The sequence below is a fragment of the Penicillium bovifimosum genome (assembly GCF_028826915.1).
Source record: "Penicillium bovifimosum strain IBT 22155 chromosome Unknown utg000005l_segment0_segment0, whole genome shotgun sequence".
Taxonomy (NCBI): domain Eukaryota; kingdom Fungi; phylum Ascomycota; class Eurotiomycetes; order Eurotiales; family Aspergillaceae; genus Penicillium; species Penicillium bovifimosum.
In genome coordinates this window covers 82213-103342 of record NW_026622714.1, presented here as the reverse complement: position 1 = coordinate 103342, position 21130 = coordinate 82213, and the positions used below count along the sequence as shown (strand labels likewise).

At 50.2% G+C, this 21130-nt stretch overlaps 8 protein-coding genes across 8 annotated transcripts; 4 read left to right on the top strand and 4 right to left on the bottom strand.

Moving 5' to 3' along the window:
• Positions 1 to 210: 210 nt before the first annotated feature.
• On the bottom strand, positions 211 to 1831 carry N7515_005207 (T6SS phospholipase effector Tle1-like catalytic domain-containing protein; the record flags this gene model as incomplete). Its single annotated transcript, XM_056665951.1, has 2 exons — positions 211 to 1559; positions 1651 to 1831. The coding sequence occupies 2 exons, from the start codon at positions 1829 to 1831 to the stop codon at positions 211 to 213; spliced, it is 1530 nt and encodes a 509-aa protein (XP_056519547.1).
• Positions 1832 to 2664: 833 nt separating this feature from the next.
• On the bottom strand, positions 2665 to 3813 carry N7515_005206 (uncharacterized protein; the record flags this gene model as incomplete). Its single annotated transcript, XM_056665950.1, has 1 exon — positions 2665 to 3813. The coding sequence occupies one exon, from the start codon at positions 3811 to 3813 to the stop codon at positions 2665 to 2667; it is 1149 nt and encodes a 382-aa protein (XP_056519546.1).
• A 1114-nt stretch (positions 3814 to 4927) lies between these two features.
• On the bottom strand, positions 4928 to 6885 carry N7515_005205 (putative MFS transporter; the record flags this gene model as incomplete). The annotated part of the gene is made up of 9 exons (XM_056665949.1): positions 4928 to 5186; positions 5256 to 5469; positions 5524 to 5628; positions 5679 to 5714; positions 5767 to 6065; positions 6115 to 6139; positions 6191 to 6360; positions 6444 to 6593; positions 6683 to 6885. The coding sequence occupies 9 exons, from the start codon at positions 6883 to 6885 to the stop codon at positions 4928 to 4930; spliced, it is 1461 nt and encodes a 486-aa protein (XP_056519545.1).
• A 764-nt stretch (positions 6886 to 7649) lies between these two features.
• N7515_005204 (putative O-methyltransferase) lies at positions 7650 to 9043 on the top strand (the record flags this gene model as incomplete). The annotated part of the gene is made up of 5 exons (XM_056665948.1): positions 7650 to 7745; positions 7795 to 7942; positions 7993 to 8007; positions 8061 to 8187; positions 8266 to 9043. 5 exons carry the CDS (start codon positions 7650 to 7652, stop codon positions 9041 to 9043), a joined length of 1164 nt encoding a protein of 387 aa, XP_056519544.1.
• Positions 9044 to 10023: 980 nt separating this feature from the next.
• N7515_005203 (uncharacterized protein) lies at positions 10024 to 11752 on the top strand (the record flags this gene model as incomplete). Its single annotated transcript, XM_056665947.1, has 8 exons — positions 10024 to 10063; positions 10127 to 10152; positions 10219 to 10391; positions 10444 to 10663; positions 10764 to 10872; positions 10927 to 11141; positions 11197 to 11264; positions 11317 to 11752. 8 exons carry the CDS (start codon positions 10024 to 10026, stop codon positions 11750 to 11752), a joined length of 1287 nt encoding a protein of 428 aa, XP_056519543.1.
• Positions 11753 to 12980: 1228 nt separating this feature from the next.
• N7515_005202 (uncharacterized protein) lies at positions 12981 to 14249 on the top strand (the record flags this gene model as incomplete). Its single annotated transcript, XM_056665946.1, has 3 exons — positions 12981 to 13452; positions 13514 to 14154; positions 14211 to 14249. 3 exons carry the CDS (start codon positions 12981 to 12983, stop codon positions 14247 to 14249), a joined length of 1152 nt encoding a protein of 383 aa, XP_056519542.1.
• Positions 14250 to 14464: 215 nt separating this feature from the next.
• On the bottom strand, positions 14465 to 14869 carry N7515_005201 (uncharacterized protein; the record flags this gene model as incomplete). The annotated part of the gene is made up of 1 exon (XM_056665945.1): positions 14465 to 14869. One exon carries the CDS (start codon positions 14867 to 14869, stop codon positions 14465 to 14467), a length of 405 nt encoding a protein of 134 aa, XP_056519541.1.
• A 1125-nt stretch (positions 14870 to 15994) lies between these two features.
• On the top strand, positions 15995 to 20634 carry N7515_005200 (putative ABC multidrug transporter; the record flags this gene model as incomplete). Its single annotated transcript, XM_056665944.1, has 9 exons — positions 15995 to 16434; positions 16489 to 17687; positions 17738 to 17811; positions 17859 to 18356; positions 18404 to 18674; positions 18725 to 19203; positions 19251 to 20026; positions 20088 to 20430; positions 20491 to 20634. The coding sequence occupies 9 exons, from the start codon at positions 15995 to 15997 to the stop codon at positions 20632 to 20634; spliced, it is 4224 nt and encodes a 1407-aa protein (XP_056519540.1).
• Positions 20635 to 21130: the final 496 nt, after the last annotated feature.

Genomic DNA, 21130 nt, shown 5'->3' with positions numbered 1-21130 from the left:
CAAGTAGAGAGGAGTTGTCTGGTGGTCTGATCTGGTAGTACTAGAAATATGAGCTCATCTGAGTTTGTCGTTCAGGGTCTTTCTCGTACAGTCTTTCTCGTATCTAAATGTTCGGCAACCAGCCATGATAATCCGAGATGAAAGAATTAGACCTGAGTTGGTATCGAGTACATAACAAATATAACAATCTTAACACAGATGATGTCTCTCTCATCCACGAACATACCTCTCCCGTACGGGATCACCTTCATGCGCATGAATAACCCAGTTTCCAATCCCGCTTGCATCTCCTGAACCAAATTTCAAGTTAACAGGGCGATATGTTGGATCCGACTTCATACGTTGAATGGCAGAGACATGAATACGGGCGTTCACGGGAATATCGCGAGCTCGGCCCCGTGGAGGAGGCCAGCGCACGGCTTTCCACACTCCATCGGGTTGCGGCTCCATCCGTCGGAGAGGAAGGTATTCCATCAGACGCCACGAGAGGACAGAAGCCAAGGGCAAGCCACTGCCATATGAAAGGAGATCGTGGATATACCCTTTAGTACCGGCAACTTGAAGTGCCTCGAGATACTTTTTGTAAGACGGCGACGACTCGGGTTCCGGGGCATGTCTCTCTTCCCCCTCCAATTCTTCGAAATCAGAATTGAAGTCTGCAATGCAGTTGTGTTGCACCATCTTCCTCTTATCCAGTCGCAGTCCCGCGCGCTGCGCCTCCTGCACCATCCAGACGAGAGGGGCATGGGTCAATGGCCACTCCTCCTTGTCCCCCAAGTTCCATCCTCCACCGATGTCTGCGTGGCCACCTGGGAACCACATTTCTTCGACATCTTGTGTTCCTTCGTCATCCTCTTCATTTTGCATCGTTGCCTGTGCTCGACTGGCCGGGCTGATGTCCGGTATCTCCGGAAGAACGGGAGGTCCAGTCGTGCGCTGAGAGTCATTACTTTTTGCCTCTTCTCCAGTCTTCTGCTCATCCGGCTGGGTCTTCCAAATCCAATCCTCTTTGCGCGAGTGTAGCAAAACCGGTCGGAACTTGATGCGCCGCTCATCAATGCTAACAGCATGTCGAATAATTTTGCTCGAGGTCATGCCCTCAGAACTGACCTCGAAGTCGGCGATACTGTTTACCGCGTCGAACATGCCCAAAAAGTGCACACGTGCCATAGGCCGCGACAATATCTCTCGGCTTTCTTTCATTATATGAAAGGCCTTCTGTTTCGCTGCCTTGTCAATGCCTGACCGTCCCAACTTCCACGTCACCCAGGCATCCCAAATGAACGGCACTACCTCCTCATTGTCGGGGCCGAGAAGTCCGACATAGTCAAGCATCTCGTTCAGGAACCGTGCCGTATATGCGCCGCGCGAGAATCCGAAAATAAACACCTTCGTTCCCTCCTGGTAGTGGCGCATCAAGAAGCGATATCCACCCAGGACATGACGGTCGAAGGAGGTACCAAGTGCGAGATTGAGCGCTTTGTTGTTGCTGAGTTTGCCCTTCTTTTGAATGGTACCGCTGGCCAGCGATCCAGGTGTTATGTCTGTTCCAATCCCCGCTGCCGGGGGTTAGTGTCTAGTTGGTTCTTCGGTCTTTGGGTGACTGTCATACGTTGATAGTAACATACTGAGGTGCGGTTAGTATCTCACCCTCCGTATACAGAAGAGAAGGACCAAGCTTACATTGCTCGTCAGTCTTCTCCAACATCCGACAGATTCTCAAGACGTTAGTGTCGGTACCATCGGTGCGAAACGTATTCCCTGTGCCGTCGAAGCACAGCACAATTTGTCGACCCATCTTGATGTCTCCCCGGATTTCGTGAGACGGCATTCGGTCCGAGCTGGGCTCAGCTAGGAACTTGGCATTTATATGTGCTCGAGGTGCTTAGCGTTCATAACTTCATACTAACAGGTCTCTCGGATCTCCACCCATCGGCATAGTGTGGGGACGATCATGTCGATCTTCGCCGAATGACGAACCCAAAGAGTTCATTAGACGTGCCAAGCGAGAGCTCGATGTCACTAGTCTGCCAAATCGGGTGCCGTGCAGTAGATCTACTTCATGATTGCTTTTGTTGAGCTTCAATATTCGTTCGGGGTGTGAAGAACTATTATGCATGACTCCAGGGCTATGTATTTCGCATCCGCCGTGTGACCAGTCCAACATTGGCAATATATTGAGCACTTACCCCTTTTCTCCTCTTTTTCTACTGTTGGACAGAAGAATACCAGATAATACAACAATCTAGGTATATATCGTTGGTCATACCATAACCTTGCGAGAATGTTGCTAAGTTGGGACAATCTCGGCCATTCCATCTTTGAAGTGTTTGATGATTGAGATTTTGCTATCACTTAGAAAAAGCAGTTTATGAGACGGAATCAAAGAAACAATGATGAAAATGGTCCAGCGACCAGAAAAGTCTTGTCTGCCGGCAGACGATGCCAACACAGCGCCATAACATAACGCCTTGTCAATAACTCCCTCCTTTCGGAAACACGGAAAACCCCATTTTCACATAAATGAATGCATGTCAAGTCGAATGAGACGAGGTAAGGGAAAGAAGGTAAAGAAGGGAAAGGAAAAGAAAGAGGTGGATATAGTATGTACAAGAACTGAAAGTCCAAAAGTTGAATGGCTGAAGAGCAAAGAAAAGGAAAAGATCAAGCAGAGATATACTGCACTGCATCGCATGAAGACTGGAATGCCCTCAGAAGCTTGTTCACCCGATGGGTAATCCAGCCAGACTGCGTGCCGTTACTCGCAACACCAGCAAAGGTGGTAGAGGCGTGTTTGCAGATGCGGTCATGATGGTTGAACGAATACTGTAAACACTCCTCGTTGCGGGCGCAGACCTCTGCACAGTTTTCCACTGTGGGAATCGTACCAGCCGCGAAGTCAATCTGGACATTCGCGAGATTGTCCCAATCATCGCGTGCAGGAGTTGACACATCGTGGACAAGTCTCTGGTACACATCGGCATGCAACATGAGCGCGTTCTTGCCACTGCCAAAGAATGACCGGTCAAACTCCCACATCTCCTCAATGTCATGCGGAGCCATGTGATGGTACGAGACAACCGGGTAGCACCACGGCTGTCGGCCGTACCCCTCGGAGAAATGGTCGATTTCCCGAGGCCGAGATGTCATCATCATCGGCCACGCCCAGGTTAGGTCGACGCGCACATCGCGCAGCGCTCGTGCAAGCGCACAATCACCTGCCCATTCCTGTGCCGTCATCACCTCGAGGTCTTCTTGTGCCCGTGAGCGGTACTCGGAGAGCAGACGCATCGTCCAATGCGAGAGCACGATTCCCGCTCCGCCGTAACCGAACAGGGTTTCGCCGATTTGCATGGGGCTGCCCAGGTAGTATTGCCGCTCCGGGTCCAAATGCGCAAGCCAGCTAACCAGGTTCTTCCAAATCATATACGTATCGGCTTCCAAGAAGACGTACCACTTGGCGTCTGGCATCACTTCGAGTGCTTGGTCTATCATTGGGAGGAACTTCCATTTATCCAATTTCCAGCCGGGGTTGTTGGTCTTGCCAAGCGGTCCGTTGGTGTCGTCGCCCCATTCTGCCTCTGTCAGGCCTTCGCGCCCGACTTCTTGGAGACGCCGGTAGATGCCGAACTCTGGCTCATTTTGCATCGTGGTATCGCTGACGTTCTGGAGGACATCGTAGGTGCGCACGCCTTCAATTGTCTCTTCATAGTCGGAGAAGATGGCAAAGTGCGGGACGCATTGGAGGGTCGTGCGGAGGTGGATGGGGACTTTTTCCAGTGATTCGGTAGCGCCGGTTTTCAGGATCACCATAACATCGTCAAGCTCGTGAAGTAAGTGGCCGCATATGTCTTCCACTGTTTCCTTCTTCGGAGGGGGGAGGGGGAGGAGCACTCGTCGCCTGCCCTGCTACTGATGATCCCCCGCTAGCTTGAGGGACTTGATCTGGGCGGTTCACGGGTATTGAGTCGGAATCAGGAAGTCTGAAAACAAAATATATCAAGCAAAATGTAAGGAGTGGAAGGGCGACGAAGATCCATCGTCGCGGTGAACTAAACATGGTCGCGGTTTAGCTCAGTTACAATCTATCAGGAGCAAAGAGAGATCGAGGCCATTCGGCTAAAAGAGAGTGAAGGGATAGAAACGAGGTTGAACCAGAATGCTTCATGAAATCCCACCAAATAAGGGGGGGAAAGGGTTATTGATCGCTGTCCCTGAGCAAGTCAGTTTGACACTGCCTCGGCGTTAAACTGTGGAAAATCCATGGGGCCCGGCAGAACAGGCTTCATGATTCGATATAAGTTCAAAACCGGGGAGTACCGGGCAGCTTGATAGGCTAACTACCGTGTTCGTTAGGGGACTGATCAACAACCACACGGCCCAGCAGCCAACTAGCCTGTGGCGTCTTTTCAGGGCCTACCCGCCGCCCCACGTGAAGCGTCATCGCTTGCGGGACATTGGTTCATAGGAAGGCAAGGATCGACTGAGTTGATTGTGGTTCGTGGGTGGGAAGTTCAGGAGGTGAAGATCACGTCAGGGGTTAAACTTGGCTTTAATTTGAGAATGTTTTTCCCCGGAGATGTTGAAAGGATTCAGCCAAGACGTTGTTAAACAAAATTAAGCATGAAACATGGGCGTTCATTCAGGCCCGCCACCCACGGATCGGGGGGTTTGTTGATGGCCTTAAGGGCAAGGCATGAGTCACGTGTGTTTCAAGTCGGAGCACGGCCACGGGAACTGAGCCACTGAGTCACTGAGCCACACTGGGACGGGTTGTCAAACTGTCGATCGACTTTGTATCTGAGCTTATACATACACAGTAAGATGTACAACAAAAACAAAAAAAGATTCAGAGAAATGAAATTAAATACAACTCAAGCGTCACTCATCCATCATATACAGACATTCAACACGTTACACTGCAGGCTCAAGGACCAGCATTGGCCTCGGTAGCCATTCGCGACCTTCTCCGCTCCCACACCAATACGGGAGTGATAGTCAACACAACAGCAGTACAAAGGATAGCAGCCTGTGTTCCAAAAACCAAGCCGGTCCCATTCCGCTGAATCCATGCAGGTTGGAAATATCCCACCGCAAATCCGCCGCACGTGCGCCACATGTTCAAAATGGCTGAGACACAAGTCGCCTGTTGCGGGAATGTTTCCAATGCATAGGATGAGATGGCGCTATTCGAATGATATCAGTGACGAGTCCCAAAAATAAAAGGCCAATTGAGATCGAAGCTGTCAACTTACACAACGGTGGCTACCATGCCAATATTCACCATGGCCCAGCCTACGGCTACTCCTATCCAGTGCTTGCCGAAGTGCATCGTTAGTCCATAGGTCATTAAGCCGCAGGCCATGCTTCCCATGGGGAGCCAAACGCCATGAAGGCGCAGCTCGGTTCGCCATGATGAGCTGTGGCGTTTGAATATCCAGCCGTTGAAGAAGTGGCCGCATGCCCAACCTGAAGAATGGTCAGAATCTAACACTGGAAGCGGGGCATTGTGAAGCTACCTACCACATAAAGCTCCGATGACACCTGCGAATCGCATCGATGATGCCTCGATCGTGTCAAACGAGTACGGGGGGCTATGCAGGAAGGCATCGATTGTGGTTGTGATGCCTGAGAGATTAGCAGGTGAAAAGAACAATTGGGAGGTACTAGCTACTTACCAATTGGCCAGGTAAAGGTCACCATGGTTGCAATACCTACGGAGCCTGATCAGTAAGAGTCGTCGCAAGTTGAATTAGCCACGCTCACCGGTCATCAACAGCGGGAACTTGAACACATAAGCTACAACTGTGCGACACCAATATACCAAGGTTTTTCCTATGGGGAGATTGGTGTTGCCAACACCGAAATAAGATGCCAGGCGTGACTGACTGGGCATCTTTCGCCCAGGGGCATAGTACGTCTCATACCCAAAGAGAATCACCATGAGCGTCGACACGCCATAGATGGCTGTCAAAACACCAAATGAAGTGCGCCAGTCTGTCCCTGCGCCGATATAACCTGCTATCGCGGGACCAAGGAAAGGCCCGACCAGGAATGTGGTACCCCTATACTCAATCAGTGCTACTCTAGCTAGGCTGGAGGGAGGCAATTTACCAAATGTTGATCATCCGCGGCCATTCTGATGTTGGTTCAGCGAGAAGACTTTACAAGAACACCCGAAAGAACTGACCAGCCGAGGTATACATATCATGAATGATCGGAAGACCAATGACCTGAGGCACCGTCCCGAACAGACCCTGCAAAGAGCGGAACGCCGTGAAGGTAGCCCAGTCATTAGAGAGGGTGGCGCCCAGCACCATGAACATGGTAATCACTTGGGGCCATAGCCAGATCGGCAAGCTGCAGCTGTCAGCCTGATAGCCACGTTGCGGGAAGAGCAAAATAGCCAAAATAAGATGAAAAAAGCAAAATCAATCACTCACCGACCATATGCCTCAATAAGCGGCACAGCAAATACGCCTCCAAATCCCTGCAGCAGAATGCCATAATTCATACTCGTCGCCGAATGAGTAATTGAGATCTTCCAGTCCATGGCCTGCTCCGTGACCAGCGTGCCACCCCAAACCATTGCCCTGGAAGATTTGAGTCAGCATACATTCATACACATCTGTCACAGCTGACGGGCACGATGGGTTTTACGATCGACCGGGCCAATACATACCCATCTGCCAGCAGCGAGCTGCTCATCAGTGACACAAAGAGCAGGGTCTTCCGCGCCGAGGACCAGTTTCTCGGGTCCAGTCGGTCGTTGGACTCAACCCCCGAATCGGTATGGGATTTCTTCCATTCCTGCGTTTCGCGCGAGGAAGATGGACTGGCTGCCTCCATCTCGTGCATGGTGTAGAACGGGATGGGCTTCTCCATGATAGACATAGTACTATGGAGTACACTTCTCGTTCTAGTATCTGGCTCTGTATAATGTTTATTCCCGAAATAATGGACTTAAGCCAGGTAAGGAGGTGGAGGAATGAAGATCTTTTTCTTTCTTTTCTGTGTGACGGCCTCCAAGGGTTTTATGCATGGGCGTTCCGATATGACATATGGGGCATTCTCGCGTGGCTTTTGCTGCGGTCGTGAGATTCTGGAATTTGGTTTCAGGTGGGAGACGATGGCGTCGGAGAGATCAGAGATGATCCATCACCATTTTGGGGTTTGATCTAAGATTCTGGCCCTGATTTGGGGATTCGGATGTATCACATCGAGGTGGATCTGACGATTGATCCACGATCCTGGTTCTTTTCTACTCTTTGTGGGTTTACTGAGATAAGCATTCTCTTTTGCTTCTCTTCTATTTGCTATCTTACCGTTCACTTGAATATTGGTCAGTTCATGCGGAATTGACGTATCTCCTGTCTCTTCGTATGTGATCCATCCCTTGCGCATGACCCCGTCACATATGTCCAATGGCCTTGGATGAAGCGTATTAATCCTGTTCTATTAGTGATCAGTATATTTCTCTAACATGCTAGTCTTCTCACTCGGTAGATAGACTAGAATTTTAACCGGTCGGATTCCACTTTCGTGCATGTCTTCACTTATAACTCCATTGGGGAAGAATATACTCCGTACAAATACATCATTTCCCCGTATCTCCCCTCAGAACCTAAGTAACTCTTTCATCCAAGACAATGCCCTTTCTCGCCCGTCTAGCCAGCCTGCTGGGCCTCTCCTCCCCGGCTCCCGTTACGCCCCCAGGCGCCGCCCTGGCAGCAACCGTCACAGTGGTACGTATGACGAACCCGTCGGTCGAGTTCTCGTCTAATTCCATCGCAGCCTGCATCCTTGGGGTTTGTCCCGGTCGCAATTCACTTTGATCTGTTCAATATCCTCGTGGCCCATGGTGGGCCAGCAACGCCTGACGAAGTGTCGGCAACATGCAATGCGCACATCAAGGCACGTGGAAGAGATGAGCCTGAGCTGAGTATGTGTTTTGAATATGGCGGGCGATTGTAAAACTGACTGGTGTTATAGGTACAAAGTTGGCCTGTATGCACTGCCATGTGGACTTGTACCTGTATAACGCTAATATACTCTTGCAGCTGACACGCTTTACATCATGTCTGGACTGGGTCTGATCGAGCGCGTGGCCGAGGACAGCTTCACTGCAAATGCCATCACAAAACACATGGTCGCCATGCCTTCTGCCCAGCATGGCGCCCTCCACTTGTGAGTTGCCTGCAGTAAACCCCTTGGGGGAATTCTAGAACAATTGTCTCCACTTGGCACATGCACTAACTTCACCAGCACAACCGAAGGCTTAATGGCTGGTGCATTCTTAATGAAGAAGCTCCAGGATACGGGCTTTGCGTATCCCTTCGCCGATTCAGATGGCCCCTTGCAATATGCCTATCGGCTTATGGGTCAATCTGAACTGGCAGACCAACACACGTACTCAATTATGGAGAAACAGGGCCGCATGGACAGTTTCAATCAGTTCATGGTCGGCAAGTTTCTCAAATTTGGGACATTTCCCGAACGCGTCAAATCCATGGGCTATGACTTGGATGGGGCTTTGAATGGTGACTTTGCTGAGGACTCTGCTGCCATGGTGGATATTGGCGGCGGTCGTGGCGAGCTCCTTCTGGAGATCAAGGCTGTCTACCCGCATCTTGCAGGGGGTCTAATCGTTCAAGAGTTTAACGCAGGCATCAATGATGTGCCCGGTGTGCGTCTAATGAAGTGGAACTACAAGGAATCGGCCGAGCAACCGGTTCGTGGAGCGTGCGTTTACTCGCTGCAGCACATCTTGCATAACTTGCCTGATTTGGATGCTGTCTCGTTACTGCAGAAGATCTCTCGAGCCATGGGACCTGGTTCACGGGTTTTGATCATTGAATATGCTAAAAACATGACTTATACTTCGCTTCATGCCAGTATGATTGCCTTATATGGAGGGCGAGAACGGAGCGCGACGGAGTGGCGGCAACTGGCGAGTTTGACGGGGCTTGAGGTGACCTTTGAGAATTATGTTAGGGCTGGAGAGAGTTTGGTGGAGATGAGGAAGATCGACAGAAATAGTTAGAATTGGAAGTGATCACCTAGTAGTACCTGTACGGAGTACGCAGTACATAATTGTGGACAATCAATGATACATCTACTTTCACACTCATCACATCCATGATCCACTTTCCTCTTCCTCACTTCTTATCCCCCTCTTCCCCATCTAATAGCCCCAGGCACCCAAGCCCCATCAGAATTGACAGATTTTCAACTAAATACAAGATCTATTCAGACCCAATTAAGTTCAATGTGGCTCAGGACTTGACTTATCTCAACCTTAGCAACCTTCCATTGTCTTTTTTTTGGCTTTATCCTCTATCCCTTGCATCCCTTGCAGCAATATGCATGGCGAGGTGCATGTATGCATCCTCCACCCACTGGAATGTCGCCAATGTCACGGAATCCACATGGCTTAAGCAATGAGAGCCTTGTCGCGCCCTGCCAGTCTCATCGAAAATTCTGTTGATCAGAAGATCCGATTTTCAGTACATGCGGATTGGCCCCGCGAGTTCTAGTCTCGTCACATCTGGACATGAGCCCCAATCCTGGCAGGGGCTTATTACGGCTCCATATCATTCCTTTTTCTCGGTAGGACGATTGCTTCCTCGCCTATGATTCCCCGCTTCTCTGTCCCTGATTGACACATGCATCCCTTGTTCCATCCCGAACCACCCTCGCGGGACCCGATTACTTGACGCGCCGCAAATGCCAGGAAGAGACTCTGCAGGGTTGTGACCTGTACATCGGTTCGCGGGGTTTTGGTCGTGATCATCATCTTAGGGAACGTTCAAGCTCAGCTTCTGAACCTTCGTCTGTAGTCTAGTGGTCCTGTCTCTGATTTTGCTTCTGATATATCTTATCTACCCCACGCGATCACTCTGGCCTCGTCGCGTTCATGCTGACGAGGACTATTTGAATTGGCCTCTGCCCTGTAATCAAACTGGCAGATCATTCGACTGAGCTTGACATTCATACGTCTGGTTCTTGCGTCTCGAGCTCATCATGGACATTCCAAGACCCGCTGAGGGGGATGTTGATATTGGTATGCCTACCTCTCGAGTCTCGAAGACCAAGACTGTTCTGGATTGGCACTGACGTCTGACAGGCACTGGCACGTTTCAGGCCTGCTGGGTATGCTATCATATTCTTGGCTATGCGAGCCCATCGGTATCTGTGCATGTGCTCATCTTCCCATAGGTTCTCACAGCCATTGTTGGTGTAGCTTTATTATTCCGCTATGGCATCAAGATCTGGGTGCGATGGGCGTTGCCGCAGGTCACCGCGCCGGGACGAATCTGGGGTATAGAAGACTTGTTCTTCCTTGTTGCTTGGGGCTTTGATATTGCCCATATGGTTTTCATCCAATTAAGGTGAATGTGAACACCTAGACCATACTACCATGTCAGCTACTGACTTGGCTAGTGCGAATTGGGGCCTGGGGAGGCATTTCTTCTACTTAACCCCCGAGGAACGTTTCAACGCTATGAAATGGGATTTCATATCCCAGCCAATGGCTGTGGCTTCAGCTATGGTCTCACGCACAGGCATGATGTGGTTTCTTTTGACCTGCTTTGCGGCTAGCGACAAGAAGATTCGCCGCTCGATCATTGTCTGTGCTGTTGTTCAAATCGTTGCCAATATGGTAACTATTGTCCAAATTATAGTCCAATGCGGACCGAACCCATATCGGACTGTCAGTCTCACACTTTCTGGTGGCTGATGTATGCTGATTCCTGTGACAGTCCAATCGCGTAGATTACTTCCACTATATGTGGACACCACTTCCTGAAGACGGTTCCGTCAAGTGCCAATCACCGACCGTCCAAACGACCGTTGGCTTTGTGCAAGGAGGTATGTGATGCGATATAGAGCAGTGAACTCGGCCCGAGGAACTAACCCTCGCAGGATTCAACACCGTCATCGATTACTTCCTTGCTGCCCTCGCCGCTGTAGAGCTCTGGCAGTTCTTTCTACGAACCCTCCACCGTAACCCAGGCCTGTCATTCTGGTCCCAGTTCTGCAAGATTAGTGACACCGTCCGATCACGCCGAATCTGGCAGACCATCACTCTCTGTGGCCCGCTTCTGCTCTCCGGTTGTGCTTCTATAGTGAAGACATATGTGAGTGAACACACTTTCTCCGGCACCTACAGACCCGCTAATGGCAACCATTCAGAAACTCAAGTCCCTTGGGGATCGGCAGGACTTTACTTACAACATCGTGACCTTCGTTCTCTGGGTGAAGTAAGCGACTATACTCCAGAACCTAACCATCATTTATACTAACAATTATCAGAATCGAAAACTACAGCATCCTTCTCGCCTCCTGCGCCCCCGTCGCCCGCCTCTTCCTCCGTGCCTTTGTCGATCACAGACGCGAAGGTCGCAGCCAAGGCTACTGGTCACGCTCCCGCTCCTCGGATCGACACAAACACAGCACGGAGCTAAAATGCCGTGCCAATGCTGAAGACAATTGGTTGGATTCCTCGACAAACAATACTTATATGCATGATGAAGAGAACCCGGCGACACAGTGGAATGGGCATGAACACGAGCGCTCCCATAGTCGGGTGTCCAAGGCGGAGATGCCGGAGCATCTGGATGATGGGTGTGTTACTGTTAAGACGGATATTGTGGTGCAGATTAATGATGGGAGGCCCAGGTCGACTTCTTCTGGCGGGACAAGACTACTGCCAGATGGAGGGGAGTCGAATTCCGCGGGGTATCGTTAGTTTTTATATGGTGTTATTTGAGAGGACCATGGTAGATATCTAGAGCTCCAGGTATATAATAACGGGGAATCCCTCCTGTTCTTTGACCGACCTCAAGAACAAAAATACAATGAGGATCTGTTTATATATCTCTCCCAGCGAGGCCATCGAAAAAAAATCCAATGAAGGAAGTCCAAATACTTGCAGTTCTGACTCTGATCATTGTCATAATAGCGCCTGATTTCTGCAAGCCCTAATCCGCAGGACCAGAGCCCTGGAGAGCAAGAGCAAGACTTAAGTCTTAAAGGACACATGCAGCGCATAGAAGGAAAGATGTGTATATCCAACCATAAATTGTACATAAGGCCTTTATGGGCTGCTCCTTCCATCAAACAGTTTCCTGGTCTAGCGGTTATGATTTTCCGTTAACAAATGCGATTCGCATGTGTTCCGGAAAGGTTCTGGGTTCGATTCCCAGGGAAACTATTTTTTGTTCTTTCTCTGATTCATATGCGGTCAATTGAAGGAGTGAGATCCTTTCTTTTTGTTTTTGGCCATTAAATCCTGGAATTTGAGGTAGTAGTATCATGGTCTAATCCAAAGATAGTCTTGGATGAAATAGCTGGAAACCTGGATAGCTAATAAGCTACCACACGGCACACACACACACACCCACACGGCCACACCCCACAACTTGATTGGATCTGTGACGACTGACGAGCCAGAGAGCCTAGCGCTGAATTCCTCTAGCCCTTCACAGGATCCACTACACAGTAGAGAAGGCAACAAAAACAAAAAGGAAATGCTCACACTCGGAATCGAACCGAGGATCTCATCATTACTAGTGATGCGCTTTACCGCTAAGCCATGCGAGCTGTTGATGTAGAAACCATGGATAGTAAGCCTCATTAATAAAAGAAGAGAACCAAGATAAACTACTGTGCAGGCTGAGTGAGATTTCAAACTGGTCGAGACTGATCGAGTTCAATGAAACCGAGAAAGTGGACCCACTTTGCATTTCATCCGAATACCTCAAGATTGTGGAATTGATCGAAGACATAGACAGAGACTGAGAAACCGTGGCTTTTTAACCGATTTAGATATCAAACTAACGGTCAGCAATCCCGATCACCCACCCGACAACCTCGTTAACTTCTCGGAAGGTTCACTGATTCCAGTCCGATGACATAACCATCACGTGCCTCTATCTAAATCCCCAGACCGCGCCTGTCAACAGCTTCATTCTCCAATGATGCCCACCGGAAGACCCGCCTTCCCTTACCGGCGAGGTTCCAATGCCTCCGAAGACGATTTCTTCGATATCGCCGACGAGCCCTTCTTTTCAATATTCAAGCGCCAGCTACGACATATCCGAACATGGGTTGTAGTGGCCCTTATCGTCGTGTTTATCTTGTGGCAACGACGTGAACGGCCTCCGCCACCGCCCTTACCACATATCCACTACGACGAGGTCGACTGGTCGCGCTATGCATATACCCAGTATGCGACCAACGAAGTCTACTTGTGCAACTGCCTGATGGTCTTTGAGGCCCTGCATAGACTCGGCAGCAAGGCGGATCGCGTGCTGTTCTACCCAGAGGAGTGGGACCTCATCGTTGAGGATGATGTAGATCGCGTCAGCCAGCTGCTGCTGGAGGCTAAGCTCAGGTATAAGGTGATGCTGATCCCGATCAAGATCGAGGGTATCCAGGATACATCTGGTGAGTTTGAGGAGCCCGCCGATCTTGAACCACACCACTGATATATTATCCTGTTCAATAGGCGCCGGCTCTCAGGCCTCATGGGATACAAGCACCGCCAAGCTCATGGCATTCGGCGAGCACGAATACGATCGTGTCATCCACCTCGACTCCGACGTAATCCTTCTCCAAACAATGGACGAGCTCTTTTTCCTCCCACCCACCACAGTCGCCATGCCACGCGCCTACTGGCTCCTGCCGGAAAAGACGCTATCGTCGCTACTAGTGGTCATTCAACCCTCTCTCCGAGAATACCTGGCCTTGACCGACATCACCTCTCTCGCCAAGAATAATCAGGTCGATATGAACTTGACTGAACACCGGTACGACATGGAGCTATTGAACAGGAGGTACGGCGACTCCGCGATGGTTCTTCCACACCGACAGTACGGTCTGTTGACAGGGGAGTTCCGGAAGAAGGACCATCGCAATTTCCTGGGAAACGAGGATGAAGTCTGGGATCCGGACCATGTCCTGGCGCAAGCGAAATTCGTCCACTTTTCTGATTGGCCTTTGCCGAAGCCGTGGATCATGTGGCCGCAAGATCAGTTGGCTGCGGAGCAGCCCAAGTGTGACAATAATCCTGGTACGCCGCAGGAGAGTGGGTGTCGGGATCGGGAGATCTGGAAGATGATTTATGATAAATATCGGAGGCAACGAAAGGTATGTGTGGAAGTTGACGTGAGGGGTGGATTGAACCAGTTGCTAACCTTTTATAGGACGTCTGCAAGCTGCTCAGTTACCCGGCGCCGGTTTAATGGAGAAACAAATGCTCGGTTTTTTTGTACAATATACATTATGGCGTTTAGTCGATATTCGCATCCTAGTTCTGTATAGTGAAGCCAATAATGAATGATTATGATAACTCGGAATACAATGACGTTGCTGTATCAGAAGTTCCAACGCAGATGGGATATCTCGACAAAGTAGTACAGAAAAAACACCGATGCAATCACACAATCACAATGAAGATTCAAGCATACCCCATCCCCCTCCGCCACCAATTCCAAACTCCCCTCCTGGCCATGATCCCCCCAAACTCCTTCACACTCTCCACCTCATCCAAACCCACTGCCAGCTGCAGAACCCCATCCCCTTCCTTCTGTTGTCCATCCCCATCCACTTTGTGATCTCGATCCTCCTCCACAATGCCCGGCCTCGTCACCAGCTGAAAATCCTTATAGCGTAACCTCCGCACCACGTCGACCCAACTCTCCACCCGCTCCTTCTGGCCTTCGACGTACATGATGCCCGGACAGCCGCCGGACCGGAGGAGGACGGAGCATTGGTGGGTGTCGGCGGCACGTTTGAGGGCGGCGACCTTTTTACGAGAGGTTATGTGATGAGTGCGGATTAGAGCGTTGTAGAGTGTTTGCATTTTGTGGTGGGCAGAGGGTGGTGCAGTGCAGTTGGAGAGATGGGGCGGGAGCTCGAGGCGCTAAACTGGATCGGGGAGATCGAGGATGTAATGTACCAGACCATAGTAGTATTATGCTGTAGTGGCCTACATGCTATGTGCCTCTTGATGACTTTATGGAGAAATGACCATTGACTGCAGACCTGCAGAGATCAATGATCATTTTCTTAGGCTCCTTGTGAGCTCATCAACTCTATATTTTGGAATTTGCATGGTGCTTCGTTGCGTACTGTGTGGACTTCCAAGTTCCCAGGGCGGTCACCTCTTTTTATGTAACATTCTGCCAGTCAAAAACTTTAGCGTTTTCCACGTTTTTGAATAGGCGGTGTGTGAAAGGCGAAACACGTGGGTCAGGAGTTAAAACTATGTCCAGTTACTGTATCAGAGCATGAATCATCTTATATTTTCTGAGCCTAGACGTTAACTACACAGTACTGTAACCAAAATGAGACAACCTGTATTTGCTTGGCATAGTCCGTACTTCTGGCAATCGATCTACATGTGAAATTTCTCCGATTCTGGGCCTGCAGGAGTCGAGGCGTGCGGGGGTGACACCGTGCACTTTTCTATTACTCCGTAGATGTTCATTCATTATTTTCAGAGGCAATTAGATACTGTTGTGAATAAATACAGAAGCCCTACAAAGTCTTCAGAGTCACGCTGCACGCAGTATGTATCTCTATTTACTCCACTTTTTTGTTCAGTGGACTGTGGAGTGATTTTCTCGTCTTGGCTTCCAATTTTCGTTAAACTTCCGACTCGCCGACTCCACAGAAACTTCGTTTTCTCAAACGAACTGCCACTTCGAGTGCCACTTGAGTGAACCGAATCCTCGTGGCCAATGGTAATCGCATGTACATCAGATATCTCCTGTGACCCACCAGGCAATCTTCAACTTGACGATCCATAGGACTGGCCGATGACCGTTAAATCCAATGGAGGGAGCCGTGGCTGTTTATTGTAGCCTGTTCTGCTGTATTTATTATTAATTTCTCCTCTTTATAAAGGATTTCCCAAGATCGTCAGTTTTGCTCATGAGATGAATGCAGTATCTTGCTTGTCATAGCCAACCATCGAAGGGTCAATATGCCCGCGCCTCTAAATCCCCACCCAAAGCAATGCTCTTCCTTTGCGTCTCCAGAAACACACAGCAACGAGCAGAGAGTGCAGGTCTCGCATGGAGACGAGGATGCTCTGGCTGATATTCATCGCACATTAACCGAGAAGAGCCTCGCGCATCCCAAGTATTCAGAGCCGCATTCTTCCTTCGACAGATTCCTCGAGGAACAGGTCCGGGACAAGAAACCCGCCAACCTCGGTGTCTGTTTTCAATCACTCTCGACCTGGGGCGACGCGGACAGCCATGCAGATATAAAGACCCTTGGCACAGCCCTATGGCGGACATTCACTCTGCAGGATATCTATGAGTGGACCATCCAGCCATGGCTCACGAAGAAGAAAGCCGAGGATGGGCGTCCGCTTATCCGGGATATTTCTGGAGTCGTGGACAGCGGGGAGATTATGCTGTAAGTGGGATCGCAGGTTTTTCTCCGAGAGTTTACACTAATCGAAATATATAGCGTCCTTGGCCGTCCCGGCGCCGGCTGCTCGACATTTCTCCGCACTATTGCCGGTCACCATTCTTCCTTTTTGGGAGTGACAGGCTCAATCGACTACTCCGGTCTCAGCCCGGAGGAAGTTCGCGCTCAGTACCGCGGCGCTGTGGCATACGTGCCCGAAGACGATGTGCATTTCCCGACTCTGACGGTGCGCCAAACGCTGGAGTTTGCTCTCCAAAGTAAAACCCCCAAGCGGTACCGGGAGAGGATTCCCCGGTATCTTGAGATTTATGGACGGGTATTTGGCATGTCACACACCATGAACACGTTAGTGGGCAATGAGTACATACGCGGAGTGTCCGGTGGCGAGCGCAAGCGCATCTCCATTATCGAGTCTCTCGCAACAGATTCATCTGTCGCATGCTGGGATAACTCAACGAGAGGGCTGGATGCTTCGTCTGCCCTCGATTATGCACGGAGTCTGCGCATTATGACAGATACCTGCGGAAAAGCGACCCTGCTTACATTGTACCAGGCGTCAGATGCCATCTATGAGCTGGTGGATAAGGTCTTGCTCATTGATGAAGGGCGCATGCTATATCAAGGGCCTGCCGATGAAGCAAAGCGTTACTTTGAAGATCTAGGATACGAATGCACCGATATGCAAACTACCTCAGACTTCCTTACGAGCATCACACTGCCTGAAAGGCGGCGGTTCCGTGCTGGATGGGAAAACCGCGCGCCGAAGGGCCCACTCGAACTTGAAGCAGCTTTCCGCCAGAGTGCTGCCTACACCAAGATCCAGGCTTCTGTGGAGCACTACGAAGATCAGAAGCTCGCTAGGTCTTCGGGTGCCTCGCTAACAGAGTCTGAATGCGGCAGCGTGGAGGAATTCAAGAAGACTGTGCAGAGTGATAAGTCGCGCTTTGTATCTTCCAAGTCGCCGTACACAATTTCTCTCTTCCGACAGGTCGTTCTTTGCGCGAAGCGTCAGGTCTGGCAGTTGAAGGGCCATCTGAGCCCGTTGTATATCAAACTGATTTCCTGCGTGGTCTATGGCTTGCTGATTGGATCCATGTTCTACGATCAACCCCAGACGACCGAGGGCATGTACTCTCGTGGAGGTGTGCTCTTCTACTCTTCCATTCTGCTTGCCTGGCTGCAGATGTCAGAGTTGGAGGAAGCCATGCAAGGTCGAGATATCTTGAGCCGGCAAAAAAGTTCGCCTTTGTAAGGCCCAGTGCTGTCTGTCTGGCTCGAGTCCTCACAGATATGGTCGTAACTACGCTTCTGACATCGTTGTATCTGATCGTCATGTACTTCCTGTCTGGTCTACGAACTGAGGTGAGTATCTCCAAACCTTGCTACCAGGACAGATACTAATTGTCCAGGCCGGCCCATTCTTCATTGACTTCCTCTTCATCTACATGAGCACCATGTGCCTTACAGCGCAATTCCGTGTCTTTGCCGCCTTATCGCACAACTTTGAAGTCGCCCTGCGTTATTGCGGAGTTTCCGTCATGGTCTGCATCGTGTTCGGCGGTTACGTCCTCTCCGTTGACAAGATGATTCAAGATGTTCCCTGGGTGGGATGGCTGGCGTACACAACGCCCGCCTTATATACCTACGAATCGATCATGGCGGCAGAATTCCACAACTTGAACTTCACTTGTGCTCCCGGATCCATCATCCCATCCGGAGCGGACTATACGGATATCGCATACCAGACATGTGCCTATGCTGGTAGTCAGATTGGGAGTACGGTCGTGAACGGCGATGATTACTTGGCCGTGAAATTCGGGTTCTACTACAGCAACGTCTGGCGCAATTTCGGCATCATGTGTCTCTTCACTGTTGCGTATATTGCGATTACCTGTTGGCTCAGCGAGGTGCTTGAATGGGAGCTAGACAGTGCTGGACCCATTCAATATAAAAGGTCCCAGAAGCTGTTCCAACGAAAAAAAATGTTCAGTCTGATGAGGAGAAATCGCCCGTCTCCGTTCATTCCAATGCGCCACCAGCTGTCCATGAAGCCAAGCAAGAGCAGACTCTCGCAGCTACCGAGTCTACCTTCTCCTGGTCTGACCTGGAGCTTGATGTGCAAATTGGCAAGGAAAGTCGAAAGTTGTTGAATGGCGTTTGTGGATACTGCAAGCCAGGGTCTCTCACAGCTCTCGTTGGTGCTTCAGGAGCCGGCAAATCCACATGTAAGATCCCAATGAGTCTAAGTTGGTGATTGACCACTAACAAATTATAGTGTTGACCGCACTCACCCAGAGGGAGAGCCCTGGCACCTTATCTGGCACCCTCTTCGTGGACAATCGACCAATCGACCAGTCGTTCAACCGGCAGATCGGATATTGCCAGCAGATGGACATACACGATGAAAGCAGCACAATCAGAGAAGCATTCGAATTCTCTGCAATGCTACGACAAGGCCACGAGATCCCAACGGCAGAGAAGTTGGCATACGTGGACACGGTGATTCATACATTGGACTTGGTCGAACTGCAAAATGCAGTAATCTGGTCTTTGGATATCGAGAAGAAGAAGCGTGTGACCATTGGAGTGGAGCTTTGCGCCCGACCCAACATGCTGCTTTTCCTCGACGAACCGACAAGTGGACTTGACAGTCAGGGTGCAACCAGTATCGTCGCTCTCCTCCGACGTCTGGCCGATCAGGGGTTGGCTGTTCTTTGCACTATTCACCAGGCCAACCAGCAACAATTTGAAGAGGTACGCATATTCCATGCCTCGATCACGAAGCATACTAACAGAAACAGTTTGACCGCGTTCTAGCCCTCAGTCCCGGCGGAAGCACCTACTACTTTGGTCCAGTAGGCGAATCCGGCCGCGCAATCTTCAGTTATTTCGCAGGACACGGTGTTATCCCAGAAAAGGTTACCAACGCAGCCGACTTCCTCATCGAAGTAGTCGTCGGCGGTATGAAAGCCTCGGGGAACCAAACGAACTGGGCAGCCATCTGGCGCGACTCAGACGAATGCACCCAAGTCACCAGCGAAATTACCGCCATTCGCTCCGACAAGAATTCCCGCTCGCCTTTCCTGCCCCCGACTCTCCCACCTCTCAGCCAACAAATCAAACTCCTCACTCAGAGGACATGTCGCCAGTTCTGGCGCACCGCTGAGTACCCTTACTCGCGACTTTACTCTTCCTTTCTCCACGCTCTCATCAACGGGCTCACCTATCTGCAGATCGGGAATAGTGCTACGGATCTCCAGTCGAAGGCCTTCTCCTGCTTCCTTGTTCTGATGCTCGTTCCTGAGTTCATCAATGCCATCTCCATGAGATTCATTATGAACCGCGATATTTGGTTGGCCAGAGAAGGGCCCAGCGGTGTCTATGGTTGGGTTTCATTCTGCACTGCCCAGATTGTATCCGAGATCCCTTATTCAGTCGTTGGTGGTGTGGTATTCTTCCTTCTATACTACTTCATGGTCGGACTACCGCTCGGCTTTGCAGCTGGATATTGTTTCCTAATGTTTTTCCTGTTCTTCCTATTCGCGACTTCTTGGGGACAGTGGATCGCTGCTTTGAGGTGGGTTCTCTCTATCGCCTTCCTTTGCTTTTAACAGAATAACCTAACATATACTGTCTAGCTCCGACTCAATGATCGCTGCCACACTCATGCCCTTCTTCATCATCATGTGCGAGCTCTTCAACGGTATTCTCCGCCCACAGAGCCAAATGCCCGCCTTCTGGAAGTATACTATGTACTACGTTACACCGTTCACGTACTGGATCGGCGGTGTACTTGCGTCTGTCTTACGGGGTACCTCTGTCATCTGCTCGCAGTCGGAATTGACGATCTTCGAGAGTCCCGCCAACGCCACTTGTCGTGAGTATGCCGGTGCATGGCTTGACGCCAAGAGTGTTGGGTATCTCTCCAACCCGGAGGAGATGGGACAGTGTGGATATTGTGAATACAGCGTCGGTGATGATGTGAGTTTCCAGCCCTGTCCTTTTGTATTACCTGAGACTGATGCTAATGTCGATCTGCAGTACTTGGATGGCATTGCGCTGGATTCTTCGAAGATCTGGCCCTATTTCGGTATATTCCTGGCTTTCACCTTTACGAATTATTTGATGATTTACCTGCTGGTTTATGTTCGATCTGTTATGAAGCCGGTATGGCGGTCGAAGTAAGAGTGACTGATTGGCTTTTGTTGCATACTCCTGGAGTGTATATAGCCCGGCATAGCGTTGGCGTAACTGCTCAAATTCAAAAGTGGTTGTTAATCATTATACGACTTTATATACGCATCCTTGTACCATTTCACGAATGACACAGAAATAGCCGTCGAAATAGTCGTCTCGTTTCTTAACGCTGTCACAGGTCACGTGGCATAACATCAAGGGGCAACTCCCGGAGGAAATGACAGCATTGGGATCTTGTTCGTATACAAGACAGATGCACGTTCATGAAATATCTCATGATGTGTAACTTAATATATAATGTGTTAGGTGGCATCCACGTGAGTCACGTTGGCACATGCGGACATCGGCGCACTCGGAGATAACTCCGGAGTTACCAAAAGCGGTATCTCCGGACACGGACGTTCACGACCCAGTAAGTTAACACCTCCTCTCACGATGTTTCTTACATATATGCCATTTAAACCGTCTCGTGGAGACTCTTGGA